General features: G+C 38.1%; 1 protein-coding gene across 1 annotated transcript; it reads left to right on the top strand.

Annotated features, from left to right (window-relative positions):
* Positions 1–6,932: 6,932 nt before the first annotated feature.
* Positions 6,933–7,877, top strand: LOC129558428 (olfactory receptor 2G3). Its single transcript, XM_055429578.2, has one exon. It carries the CDS (start codon positions 6,933–6,935, stop codon positions 7,875–7,877), a length of 945 nt encoding a protein of 314 aa, XP_055285553.2.
* The last annotated feature ends 6,749 nt before the right edge of the window (positions 7,878–14,626 follow it).

Below are 14,626 nucleotides of genomic sequence, written 5' to 3'. Positions count from 1 at the left end.
ATCTGATTTTACTTCCATCACCAGTCACACCCACAACTGGGCGTTGTCTTCTCTTTGGCTCTGTCTCTTCATTATTTCTGGAGTTATTTCTCCACTTTTCTCCAGCAGCATATTGGGCACCAACCGACCTGGTAAGTTCGTCTTTCAGTGTCCTATCTTTTTGCCTCTTCATACTGTTCATGGGGTTCTCAAGGCAAGAATACTGAAGTGGTATTATACAGAAAATATAACCAATATTTTATAATAAAATTAATTTGAGTAAAATGTATATAAACTTTGAGTCACTAGTGATGTTGTATACCTGAAACTAATATGATAATGTAATTACTATAGTTCAATTAAAAATAAATATGCCTTGGGACTGAGATTTGAAAAATAGATTTTTTTTAAAAAAATTCATAATATCACAAAAATGTCAGATCTAGACATTTCTTCAGATGATTTTAATTTTAAAGTTATTAACACTTTGCAAGTTAATTTTAAAGTTATTAATACTTAACAAGGACAGATGCTCAGAGAGCAAGTTATATGGTTCATTGAACCCAATATTCAGGAGGAAAAAATTTGCTCTATTTATCTCTCTTGCAACTGGGGGCTTCCCTCGTAGCTCAGTTGGTAAAGAATCTGTCTGCAATGCAGGAGACCTGGGTTCACTTCCTGGGTCTGGAAGGTCCCCCGGAGAAGGAAATGGTAACCCACTCCAGTATTCTTGCCTGGAGAATCCCATGGAGAGAGGAGCCTGGCAGTCTACAGTCCATGGGGTCACAAGAGGGGGACATAACTTAGTGACTAACCACCACCACTACGTCTTGTAATTGGAATAAAGAAAGAAAAATACCCAGAAGTAGGCTATTTTATTTATGTATTTATTTTATACTGGGCAAGACCAATAATTTCTACTTCCTTAAGAAATTATAAGGTACCAAAACAATATTCAAGGAAGAAAGGAAAATCTCACAGTTGGGAAATAAGTGTATCTTGTCTCCCTGGATGATCCTCAGAATCAGTCAGTGCCTGGACTAATTGTCTGCCGGGGACACAGGTTTTCCCCAGAAGACTTTTAACTGTAAACCAGCCATGGCCTTTTCATGATATTGCCAACTTCCCCTTTTTAGGATCCCCTTCTGTCATAATTCTCATTATCACTTAAAGTTTCCTCACGGTTGGCTTCTGTTGGAAATATGACTCTTTGATAGACAACATTTTGAAGCCTGTCATCTTGTGGTCATGCTCTGGTCAGATATGTAAACACACAACTAAGAAAATGCTGTGTAATGAGCCTCCTGAGGATGTGAAAATTTCAAACAGAACAAAATAGCCGTAATAGTAAGTAAGGATTGTCTGTTCAGTCTTAATTGAATACACTTGGATCTTGAAGGAATTTATAAAAGTTACTGAGGTAGCAAGTTTTTGGTTTCTATTATTGCTGGATTTGATCTATCAGTTAAATAACAATGGTTTCTGATGAGACAGATAAGCTATCTGCACTCAGGTTTGCCTATCAAATAAGGAAATAGAGTAATTTATGCTATTCTTCATAGGTATAAACCATTGTCATTGGCTTGTTCAGATGGCTAATATTTTTTGAGTTAATTGTGCTTTTACAGGAACACTATATGATGTCAGACAACAGATAAATAGATACAGACACAGTCAATTCCACATCAATACAACTCCACAGCTCAATTAGAGCACTTCAATTAGAGGTGATTCAGCTTTCTGTAAAAATTTACTCATGTGAATTAACATAAGGAAACTTTCATTAAATAGGGCACCACTACAAGTTTTTCAACTCTGGAGCTGTCTGCCATTTAAAAAAAATGGCTCTAGTGGTGAAGAATCTGCCTGCCAATTCAGGAGATCCCATAATCACAAATTTGATCCCTGGTTTGGGAAGATCCCCTGGAGAAGGAAATGGCAACCCACTCCAGTATTCTTGCCTGGAGAATTCCATGGACAGAGTAGCCTGGCAGGCTACAGTCCATGGGGTCACAAAGAATCAGAGATGACTGAGTGACTAAGCACACACAAACACACTATTTAACCAAAACAGGGGAGGGTTTGCTTTATTGATTGAATTTCATCAAGAAGAAATGTAATATTTTCCAGAGAGATATTCTTTCTTAATTCTAATAACATTATGGTCTCATACTTTAGTGTGTGTTTTTCCTTATAGGATGTAATTTATTTTACTGAAACTTGAAGGTCAGCAAGAATACAAATCTTCTTGGGTAGAGGGCATTTGATTACACCTTAGACCAGGAACTTTACTCAGGAGAGCATTTCCAATCTGTTTTTTAAACACATGAACTGAGAAATCTACCATCACTGAAACCGTACCAATAGTGCTGTGCTGTCAGTCACTCAGTCATGTCCGACTCTTTGCGACCCTGTGGACTGTAGCCCACCAGGCTCCTCTGTTCATGGGGATTCTCCAGGCAAGAATACAGGAGTGTGTTGCCATGCCCTCTTCCAAGATATCTTCCCAACCCAGGGATTGAACCCAGTTTTCTCACATTGCAGGCAGATTCTTTACTGTCTGAGCCAACAGGGAAGCCCAATAGAGTAGCCATGAAGGAACATAGCATATGGAAAATATGCTAGATCAGAAAAACATGTGTCTTACACTGAATTTCTCCAAATGGAGACAGGACAGAATTATGATTTTTTAGGCTGTCCCAAAGCTTTCTACAAGCAGGCAGTTGAGGTAATGAATAAAGCTGAGTGGCACAATAGTACAGGTAACAGAGGAGTTGATCCTGGCTATGTAATATTCCATTATGTATATGTACCACATCTTCTTTATCCATCCCTCTGTTGATTGGTGTTTTTCTTCAACCCTGACATTAGGCAGTTGCAAAAACTTTGCCTAGCAGGCTTCATAGGAAAACCTGCCATCTCCACATGAGACTTGCTGCATATCCAATGCAATGCAGTCTCTGAAAGGTTACAGTCAGACTCAAGATCCTGTGGCTAGTCATGTTCTTAGACACATTGGTATTTATGTCCTGGGTATCTTCATTGCTAGGTCTGTTTTTCTGAAGCTTTGGAAAGAGTCTTTCATCGTGTGGCCTCCCTGGTGGCTCAGTGGTAAAGAGTCTGCCTACCAATGCAGGAGGCACAGGAGATGCTGATTCTATCCTTAGGTTGGGAAGTTCCCCTGGAGAAGGAAATGGCAACCCATCCCAGTATTCTTGCCTGGAAAATCCCGAGACACAGAACCTGATGGACTATGGTCCGTATGGTCACAAAGAGTCAGACAGGACTGAGCGACTGAACATTACTTCAGGTACTTCTGCCAAAGCCTCCTTGTAGGGGGAGAAGGGGAAAACTTTAAGACTTCTTCCACTCTGATTCAGTGCTCTATTTTTCCATACCTTGTCCTTCTCTTCACTCTCTCCCTTTGGTTTTAGGATCATGAAATTGCAGGAGCTACTTTTTTTAGGGCACCCTCAACAGTGATGCCTAAAGGGACAAGAAACATGGAGGAGTAGGTGCTTTCTCCAGCTTTAGACTCATGCTATCACTGAGCGACTGAACTGAACTGAACTGATCACTGTATGTGGTTAAGGGCTCCCCTGTCACTTTGTTTTGGCTCATTGGTTTTTTTTTTTTTTTAATTTCCTGTATATGCAGTTCAGCTCTCCCTCTCAGCTCAGCTTATCTGACCATAACTTATTTTTCTTATATTTTCTCTACATAATTTTTTTTTTTAAAAGAATCAGACTGTGGGAAACAAGACACCTGAAAATGCATTCATTTCTTCATCAAGCTGTTATTGAATTATTATGCCTCAGACATCATAAAAATTACATTAAATATCAGTAAAGCATGACCCTTCAGTTTAAGAAGTAGCTTATGATTGGGTAGGACTAGAATTAGGTCAGTAGAGTCTTATAGCTTCTATTAATATGATAGAAATATGTTTAGAGTATAGCAGTGACACAAAATAAATCTTGTCAGCATGGAGAGTGGAGGTAAGTCAGAGTCAGGGGGAGTTTGTATGTTAGAGATCAGTGCTGGATTTTGAAAACTGTGTAGATGATTTTTAGGTGATGGATGTTGGAGAGAATATTCTGGTAGAGGAATAAGAAAAGATATAGCTAACTGAAGACAGGAGATTGCAAATTGCTCAGCATGGCAGGGTAATGAGTCAGCTTGTGGGGGCAGAGGCAGAGGCTAGGCAGGGCATGGACCTGCAGAAGGAGGACCTTGAGTGCTTTGTGTGTGGTATCCACCCCTCTGGTTGGTGGTTCGTGCTTAGTTTGAATGAGAATTAAAGGCAAAGATCATGACACCCGGTTACACCTCATTTATAGATTCTTGTATCTGCTTATCACTTTTCTTTTTTTTTACCCAATCAATTCTACACAGTTAGATAAGATATTTTATAAAAATTTTATTCAAAATCATCAACATTTCTAGTCTCTTCATCTGGATTTCAAAGTCTTTCACAATCTCAACTATAGAATACAATCTTTATTATTTCTCCTTTCACCCATATGCAATAGCTTAATTGTCACTTTAAGAAAATACAAGGAGAATCCCCCATTTTAAGATCTCTTGCACAATTTGGCCCTGCTTCCAACTTCTTTCTTGCTTTTTGATTTATGTTTTACTTAAAAATAGCTTGTTTCGGTCTGCTTCTTGTATTAATATTTATATTTTCCATATTTTATTCTTTTGTCATGTTTAGCATAACAGTTTTCAATTATAGAGACAAATAGACATTAGAAACTTCTATAAAAGTCATCATGAGTTGACACTGAAAAATATTTCTTCTACCTCTTTTGGACTGAAGAAAAACACACCTGGCTCACACTTGGCATACACTTGTGTGTATATAAATAAACACACTAGAAACAATCACCTCATTTTAAGACTCCTATACTAAAATTTCACAATCAGTCAAGAAGAAAAACTTTGATCAAAGGCATGGTAGAGGAGGATGGAATGAAACATGTTTTGAAATGGGAGTCTTGGTAAGTTGGGCAAAAATCTATCAGAATGGGAAATATACTCTGTCATTTTACACTTCCTCAATTTTCTCATTCTGAAAGCAAATTATCATAGAATCATTTTATAATCCTTCTCTTATTCCCCTTTCCATAACAAAATCACTATTAAATTAATTTTGACATTTTCATTCAATTAATTTTCCTCCAACTAATTTTTATTAAACTGCTGTCAATTTTTATTGAAGTGCTGTCATTTCCAAGAGTTTTCAATCCATTTGCATTACAAGGCCACTATCTAACAACTAAGATAACAGCTATCAAAATGTTCCTCAATGAACTCCCTGACAATAATTTTTCCACATCCATCTATAAATCATTACCAGGAAAATATTTCCAAAACAGAAATAGATAATATCATTCTCCTGTGTGCTCATAAGCCTCCAAAGACATTTCCTTGTTTGCACAATGAAGTTAATAACTACCTTGCTCAGAAATTTCTACAGTTTGTCTTCAAATACTATTTTTCTAGGCAAAAGTTTAACACTCACTTTTTTGCTTCTTATAAAGGCAACTGAATTATCCACACATATTCTACCACTGTTTACCAAGTGATCTTGAAATTTCTTCACCTTTTACATAAGCTTTTTTTCATTTTTGCTTGTAATCTGTTTTATACTTCTATCATGTTGAATGTTAAGGAGTTTTTCAAGCAAACTACATTTATAGAGCTAATATATTTAGCTCTTCATTAATAATGCATATTCTTTTGAGTATGATATTTTCTGCATTGAATATTAGGAAATTTTAGCCAGCTTTATTTATATAATGTTGCTTTAAAATATAACGAAAAAATAATTTTTATTTTTGGTACTTCAATCATTGAATGAACATATATAATTTGATTTATATTATATAATTTGGCTCAAACATACCTTTTTCATTCCCTCCTCCTAGTTATTTCCAATGTTTTCTCACATGTCAAAAATTGATCTTATATACCTTCCCATCCTAGTATTACTTATCTTTCAACATATTATTTTAGTTAGCTTTATGCATAAAGACTTTCCTAGACTTCATATTTCAAAATGATGTTTTTTCAACTATTATTTTGCAAAATCTATTTGAAAATTATTTATTTAGATCATACTTTTAAATTTATTTTTAAATTTGAATTTTTTTTATCACTTAACTATTCAATTTTGCTTTGTCTGTCTAGATATACAATTAAACCCGTGACTATCTTACCTTTCTCTGTTTAGGCAGTGACTAGAGACAAGAGTTTAAGAGTGTGTGTATGTAGGGGGAAGATGCAAAGAAATTTCTCATCTCCATTTGTGCCTATGATAAAACCTGAATATCATATTTTGCATGCAGATTTTGTCAACAGTTATAAACCATGATATGCTGCTAACTTTATTTTGAGAGACACTTAATTTCAAAAGTAAGTAGATCATTACACATTTCTTGCTATGTATGCAAATATCCACTTTGAGTGACTTTAATAATCAGTTTCCAGATAACCCCAAAGCTGAAAGCATTTATAATTTTTAAAGAAGAGTCTCTGGACTGGAATGAAATAACATGGATTAATGTTCCGAGTCAGTAACACTTTGCTCAGTTGCTTCAGTCCTGTCCGACTCTTTGCGACACCATAGACCATAGCTTGCCAAGCTTCTCTGTCCATAGGATTTTCCTGCCAAGAACACTGGAGTGGGTTGCCATTTCCTTCTCCATGGGATCTTCCCAACCCAGGGATCCAATCTGAGTCTCCTGTGTCTCCTGTTCTGTAGATGGATTCCTTACCACTGAGCCACTAGGGAAGCCCAGTAACACATTGGGGATGAAAAATTAACAGGTTGGACGAGTCAGTCTTCTTGATCCTTTCAGCTCATACATTCTGGGATTCTGGGATGAGCTGTTTCAAATGTACCTGTTTTTAATTCCTCTTTTAGCAGATGCAGTTCCCTCTAGAGGATGGAAAAAGCCAACGAGAGTTCTCTGATTGGTTTTGTCCTTCTAGGATTCTCAGACCACCCTCGCCTAGAGGCTGTGCTCTTTGTATTTGTCCTTTTGTTCTACCTCCTGACTCTTGTGGGAAATATCACCATTATCATCATCTCATACCTGGATCCTCCTCTTCATACCCCTATGTACTTCTTCCTCAGCAACCTCTCCCTTCTGGACATCTGCTTCACTACTAGCCTTGCACCTCAGACCCTAGTTAACCTGCGAGGACCAGAGAAAACCATTACTTACGGTGGTTGTGTGGTACAACTCTATAGTTCTCTAGCACTGGGCTCAACCGAGTGTATCCTTCTGGTTGTGATGGCCTTGGATCGCTATGTTGCTGTTTGCAAACCTCTTCACTATGTGGTCATCATGAACCCACGGCTATGTCAGCAGCTGGCATTTATCTCCTGGCTCAGTGGTTTGGCCAATTCCTTGATTCATGCAACCTTTACTTTGCAGTTGCCCTTTTGTGGCAACCACAGGCTGGATCATTTTATTTGTGAAGTACCAGCTCTCCTTAAGTTGGCTTGTGTGGATACCACCATCAATGAGTTGGTCCTTTTTGTTGCTAGTATTCTGTTTCTCCTAATCCCCCCAGCACTCATCCTTATCTCCTATGGCTTCATAACTCAAGCAGTGCTGAGGCTCAAGTCAGTGGAGGCAAGGCGCAAAGCCTTCAGCACCTGCTCCTCCCACCTTACAGTGGTGATCATTTTCTATGGCACCATAATTTACATGTATCTGCAACCAAGCAACAGTTATGCTCAGGACCAAGGCAAGTTCATCTCACTTTTCTATACCATGGTGACCCCCACCTTAAATCCTATTATTTACACTTTAAGAAACAAGGATGTGAAAGATGCTCTGAAGAAACTTCTCATAGGAAAACTGTGCTCTCTACAGACATGATGTGCAAGGAAGCGATTACAAGTCATGTAGTCAGTTTCTACTTAGCCAAAACACTGTTCTCAATTTTACACAAATTAAATTATTGTTCACTTGTTTTATCTACATGAGGAATCTTCTCTTCTTTTATGTGTAAATAACAAAATGTATATATCTTTATTTGTTGAGAGCTTGAACCATGGGAAATAGAATTGTGCATGAGTAAAAGCAGAGACATTACTTTGTCAACCAAGGTCCGTCTAGTCAAGTCTATGGTTTTTCCAGTGGTCATGTATGGATGTGAGAGTTGGACTGTGAAGAAAGCTGATCGCCGAAGAATTGATGCTTTTAAACTGTGGTGCTGGAGAAGACCCTTGAGAGTCCCTTGGACTGCAAGGAGATCCAACCAGTCCATTCTAGAGGAGATCAATCCTGGGTGTTCATTGGAAGGACTGATGCTAAAGCTGAAACTCCAATACTTTGGCCACCTCATGCGACGAGTTGACTCACTGGAAAAGACTCTGATGCTGGGAGGGATTGGGGGCAGGAGGAGAAGGGGACGACAGAGGATGAGATGGCTGGATAGCATCACCGACTTGATGGACATGAGTTTGAGTGAACTCCGGGAGTTGGTGATGGACAGGGAGGCCTGGTGTGCTGTGATTCATGGGGTCAGAAAGAGATACGACTGAACGACTGAACTGAACTGAACTGAACTGAACTGATACGTTGTGACCTCACCACAAAGTCTATATTTTACTTCTGTCACTTATTCGGAAGGATTAAAAAAAAAAAAAAGGGAAACCATTAAGTATTTACCAAATGTTCATTGAAAGTTAAGAAATTTTGATAGACTTTTCTAAGACCACTTTCAAATAAAATTTAGATTTATAAAGATAATTATGCATGCACTTCCTCTCAGTTCAGTTCAGTTCAGTCTCTCAGTCGTGTCTGACTCTTTGCGACCCCATAAATCACAGCATGTCAGGCCTCCCTGTCCATCACCAACTCCCAGAGTGCACTCAAACGCATGTCCATTGAGTCGGTGATGCCATCCACCCATCTCATTCTCTGTCGTCCCCGTCTCCTCCCGCCCCCAATCGTTCCCAGCATCAGAGTCTTTTCCAGTGAGTCAATTCGTTGCATGAGGTAGCCAAAGTATTGGAGTTTCAGCTTTAGCATCAGTCCTTCCAATGAACACCCAGGATTGATCTCCTTTAGAATGGACTGGTTGGATCTCCTTGCAGTCCAAGGGACTCTCAAGAGTCTTCTCCAACACCACAGTTCAAAAGCATCAATTCTTTGGCAATCAGCTTTCTTCACAGTCCAACTCTCACATCCATACATGACCACTGGAAAAACCATAGCCTTGACTAGACAGACCTTTGTCTCTGCTTTTTAATGTGCTATCTAGGTTGGTCATAACTTTCCTTCCAAGGAGTAAGCATCTTTTAATTTCATGGCTGCAATCAGCATCTGCACTGATTTTGGATCCCCCCAAAATAAAGTCGGACACTGTTTCCACTGTTTCCCCATCTATTTCCCACGAAGTGATGGGACCAGATGCCATGATCTTCATTTTTTGAATGTTGAGCTACAAGCCAATCTTTTCACTCTCCTCTTTCACTTTCATCAAGAGGCTTTTGAGTTCCTCTTCACTTTCTGCCATAAGGGTGGTGTCATCTGCATATCTGAGGTTATTGATATTTCTCCCAGCAATCTTGATTCCAGCTTGTGCTTCTTCCAGCCCAGCGTTCCTCTTGATGTACTCTGCATATAAGTTAAATAAGCAGGGTGACAATATATAGCCTTGACGTACTCCTTTTCCTATTTGGAACCAGTCTGTTGTTCCATGTACATTCTAACTGTTGCTTCCTGACCTGCATACAGGTTTCTCAAGAGGCAGGTCAGGTGGTCTGGTATTCCCATCTCTTTCAGAATTTTCCACAGTTTATGGTGATCCACACAGTCAAAGGCTTTGGCATAGTCAATGAAGCAGAAATAGATGTTTTTCTGGAACTCTCTTGCTTTTTCCATGATCCAGCGGATGTTGGCAATTTGATCTCTGGTTCCTCTGCATTTTCTAAAACCTGCTTGAACATCTGGAAGTTCACAGTTCACATATTGCTGAAGCCTGGCTTGGAGAATTTTGAGCATGACTCTACCCAGACAGAAAAAAAAAAAAACACCTCAGAGTGTCAATTTATTACTCAGGAAGATATTGTATTAACTATTCTTTTCCATAACCCATTTAACATTTAAAAATACCTTTTAGGAAGAAGCAAGTGAAATAAAATATTTAGATCAAATTGCCAACATCCGCTGGATCATGGAAAAAGCAAGAGAGTTCCAGAAAAACATCTATTTCTGCTTCATTGATTATGCCAAAGCCTTTGACTTTGTGGATCACAATAAACTGGGGAAAATTCTGAAAGAGATGGGAATACCAGACCACCTGACCTGCCTCTTGAGAAACCTGTATGCAGGTCAGGAAGCAACAGTTAGAACTGTACATGGAACAACCGACTGGTTCCAAATAGGAAAAGGAGTGCGTCAAGGCTATATATTGTCACCCTGCTTATTTAACTTATATGCAGAGTACATCATGAGGAACGCTGGGCTGGAAGAAGCACAAGCTGGAATCAAGACTGCTGGGAGAAATATCAATAATCTCAGATATGCAGATGACACTACCCTTATGGCAGAAAGTGAAGAGGAGCTCAAAAGCCTCTTGATGAAAGTGAAAGAGGAGAGTGAAAAGGTTGGCTTGAAGCTCAACATTCAGAAAATGAAGATCATGGCATCTGGTCCCATCACTTCATGGGAAATAGATGGAAAAACAGTGGAAACAGTGTCAGACTTTATTTTTTTGGGCTCCAAAATCACTGCAGATGCTGATTTCAGCCATGAAATTAAAAGACGCTTACTCCTTGGAAGGAAAGTTATGACCAACCTAGATAGCATATTAAAAAGCAGAGACATTACTTTGCCAACAAAGGTCCATCTAGTCAAGGCTATTGTCTTTCCCGTGGTCATGTATGGATGTGAGAGTTGGACTGTGAAGAAAGCTGATCGCCGAAGAATTGGTGCTTTTGAACTGTGGTGTTGGAGAAGACTCTTGAGAGTCCCTTGGATTGCAAGGAGATCCAACCAGTCCATCCTAAAGGAGACCAGTCCTGGGTGTTCATTGGAAGGACTGATACTAAAGCTGAAACTGGAATACTTTGGCCACCTCATGCGAAGAATTGACTCACTGGAAAAAAACTCTGATGCTGGAAGGGATTGGGGGCAGGAGGAGAAGGGGATGACAGAGGATGAGCTGGCTGGATGGCATCACCTACTCGATGCACATGAGTTTGGGTGTACTCCGGGAGCTGGTGATGGGCAGGGAGGCCAGGTGTGCTGCGATTCCCTGGGTGGCAAAGAGTCAGACACAACTGAGCGACTGAACTGAACTGAACTGAAGTGTGTGTATCTGTGTTTGTGTTATACTAATTGGAAAAGAACAGAGCAAATACGAAAGTATAGTGATAAGTAGCAGAAAACAGATTATATTTGATTAATAATTAATTCATTGTTCCTAGTACATTGTCTCTGCAGAAGGAAATTGCAACCCACTCCAGTGTTCTTGCCTGGAGAATTCCAGGGACGGGGGAGCCTGGTGGGCTGCAGTCTTTGGGGTCGCACAGAGTCGGACACGACTGAAGCGACTTAACAGCAGCTGCAGCAGGAGTACATTGTCTCATAAAGAGGGCAATGGGTTATCAAAGCTTTTCTGTTGTATCATTTTCAACAAAGCAGTAAAATTTCTGACAAATCAATATTTTTTCTTTTTTAAAACAGGCATCAATGATGTGCAATACTATTCTACATTGAAATTTATAACTCCTATAATTTCATTCCTTCTAGCAAAAATGGGTAAGTTACCCATTAGAAATGGAAGCTTCTATTAATATGAAACTTCTAAAATTAGATTTGAGGCTTTCCAAGTGGCCATAGTGGTAAAGAACCCACCTGCCAATGCAGGAGAAGTAAGAGACGCAGATTCGATCCCTGAGTCGGGAAGATCTCCTGGTGGAGGGCGTGGCAACCCACTCCAGTATTCTTTGCCTGGAGAATCCCATGGACAGAGGAGCCTGGCGGGTGATAGACCATAGGGTGGCAAAGAGTCAGATACGACTGAAAAGACATTTCATCAAAACTAGATTTTATAAATATGCTGCTGCTAAGTCGCTTCAGTCGTGTCCGACTCTGTGTGACCCGATAGATGGCAGCCCACCAGGCTCCCCCATCCCTGGGATTCTCCAGGCAAGAACACTGGAGTGGGTTGCCATCTCCTTCTCCAATGCGTGAAAGTGAAAAGTGAAAGTGAAGTCGCTCAGTCGTGTCTGACTCTTAGCGACCCCATGGACTGCAACCCACCAGGCTCCTCCATCCATGGGATTTTCAACTAGATATAAAAAGATAATGTGGAACTTTGCACAATATCAGTAACTTAAAATATGGAAAAAATTGATTATAAAACTGAATGGTGGCAGATGATTCAAAAGTAACTATGTGCAGAATAAACAACTCTTGATTATGTGTGGTATAAATAAGAAGGAGCTTCAATAAACATTTTCTTTACCATGGAAAATTCAGGTTACAGAGTAGTATTTCACTTTATTTCTTATTGAAGTTAAAGTTGGTGTTATCTGTTGAACATGGCAAAGACTGAAAATGTTCCTTGGATAAGAGGTGGAGGATCAAAATTCACACAAATATTGTGTGTTGCAAGGAAATGAAATATAATATGCATAAAAGGATTTGAATTAATAATGCATTTTCATTCTGGTTAATGAACAGATATTTATAAAAACAAGATTTTCAATACTATGATTGTGACTATGTTTCCAAGCTAATTAAAATAACAAAGCTTCTGGATTTGATTAAACCAATGTCACAGAATATTTGTCTTTAGAAAATTAAGTTAAAAAAGGAAGTTATATATTGACAGTACTTTTTTATCACATCAACTTTGCCTAGAGAAGAAAGGAAACAAAAAAGCATAGCTATGATCAAAAGTGTCCTAGCTCAGGGATAACTTAAATATTTAATTATATTTAGCCAGATAATATGACCCCAAATTTGAAAAATCACGTTTTAAGGTTGAGAATTTACCTTTTTAATCAGATAATTAGCATGTGGTATAAATAGCTTGCTTTCTGTGATTTTAAAAATAAGCCATATTTTGATAATATTTTCATTAATTGGGTTTTTAAATTATAAAATATTTGACTATCTTATAAATATCATCCAAACAAACTTTAATCTTAGCATACTACAGAACATAAATAAGAACAACCAAATTAGTTTGCCAACATCTCTGAACAGAATATTTCCAACTTCAGGCATATGATTTAAATATTTTATTGATTTGTAATTGATGAAATAGAAATAATAGCCTATATTGGGGAATCTCTCCCTATTTATGGATTTTTTGATCAATCTAAATAAAAAAATCAGTAATACTTTTATCCATGTTCAGAAACCTATAGATTTAATTTTTTAATTTAATAAAAAATATACAAAATGCTTAGCTTAAGCTATTTTTTAGCAGAATATTTAATTTAATTTTAATTTTATTGGAGTATAGTTGATTTACAATGATGTGTTAGTTTCAAGTGTACAGCAAAATAAGAGTTATACACATATATATACCGCTCTACTTTTGGATTCTTTTCCCATATAGGCCATTGGAGAGCATTGATTGGCGTTTCCTGTCCTATACACTAGGTTCTTATCAGTTATCTATTTTAAATATAGTACTCTATATATGTATGTAATGTCAACACCAATCCCCCAGTTTATCAGTCCCCTCTTACCCCCTGGTAATCATAAGTTTTGTTTTCTACATCTACTCTCTTTTTTGTATATAAGTTCATTTGTTACCCCCTTTTTAAAAATTACACATGTACGCAATAGCATATGATATTTATCATTTTCTGTCTGACTTACTTCACTCAGCAGGACAATCTCTAAGTGTTACCATAAATGGCATTATTTCATTCTTTTTTATGACTGAGAAATATTACACTGTATATATGTTACACATCTTCTATATCCATCCTTCTATTGATGGACATTTAGATTGATTCAATGTCCTTGCTATTGTAAATAGTGCTGCAGTGAACATCAGGGTGCATGCAGCTTTCCAAATTATGGTTTTCTCTGAATATATGCCTATGAGTGGGATTGTGGGATCATATGATAGCTATATTTTTAGATTTTTAAGAAACTTCCATACTGTTCTCCACAGTGGTTGTACCTACTTATGTTCCTCCAAAATGTAGGAGGGTTCCCTTTTCTTCACACCCTCTCCAGAATTTACTGTTTGTAGATATTTTGATAATGGTCATTCTGGCTGGTGTGAAGTGATACATCATTGTAGTTTTGATTTACACTTCTCTAATGATTAGCGATGTTGAGCATATTTTCATGTCCTTTTTAGCCATTTGTATGTCTTCTTTGGAGATAAGACCATTTAGATTTTCTATCCATTTTTTTAAAATTGGGCTGATTGTTTTATATCCTGAATTGCATGATCTATTTCTATATTTTGGAGATTATTTCCTTATCAGTCGCTCTGTTTGCAAATATATCTGAACAGAATATTTCAGATGGCCTGGAGTGCAGGAGACCTGGGTTTTATCCCTGGATTAGAAAGATCCCCTGGAGAAGGGAATGGCTACTCACTCTAGCATTCTTGCTTGGGAAATCCCATTGACAGAGAA

Source organism: Moschus berezovskii, chromosome 8, assembly GCF_049115385.1.
Source record: "Moschus berezovskii isolate FMDL1 chromosome 8, NW_MosBer_1.0, whole genome shotgun sequence".
Taxonomy (NCBI): Eukaryota; Metazoa; Chordata; class Mammalia; order Artiodactyla; family Moschidae; genus Moschus; species Moschus berezovskii.
This window is presented reverse-complemented; position numbering and strand designations above follow the sequence as displayed.

Coding starts and splice junctions, on each gene's coding strand:
- LOC129558428 (XM_055429578.2), top strand. CDS start 6,933: ATGGAAAAAGCCAACGAGAGTTCTCTGATTGGTTTTGTCCTTCTAGGA.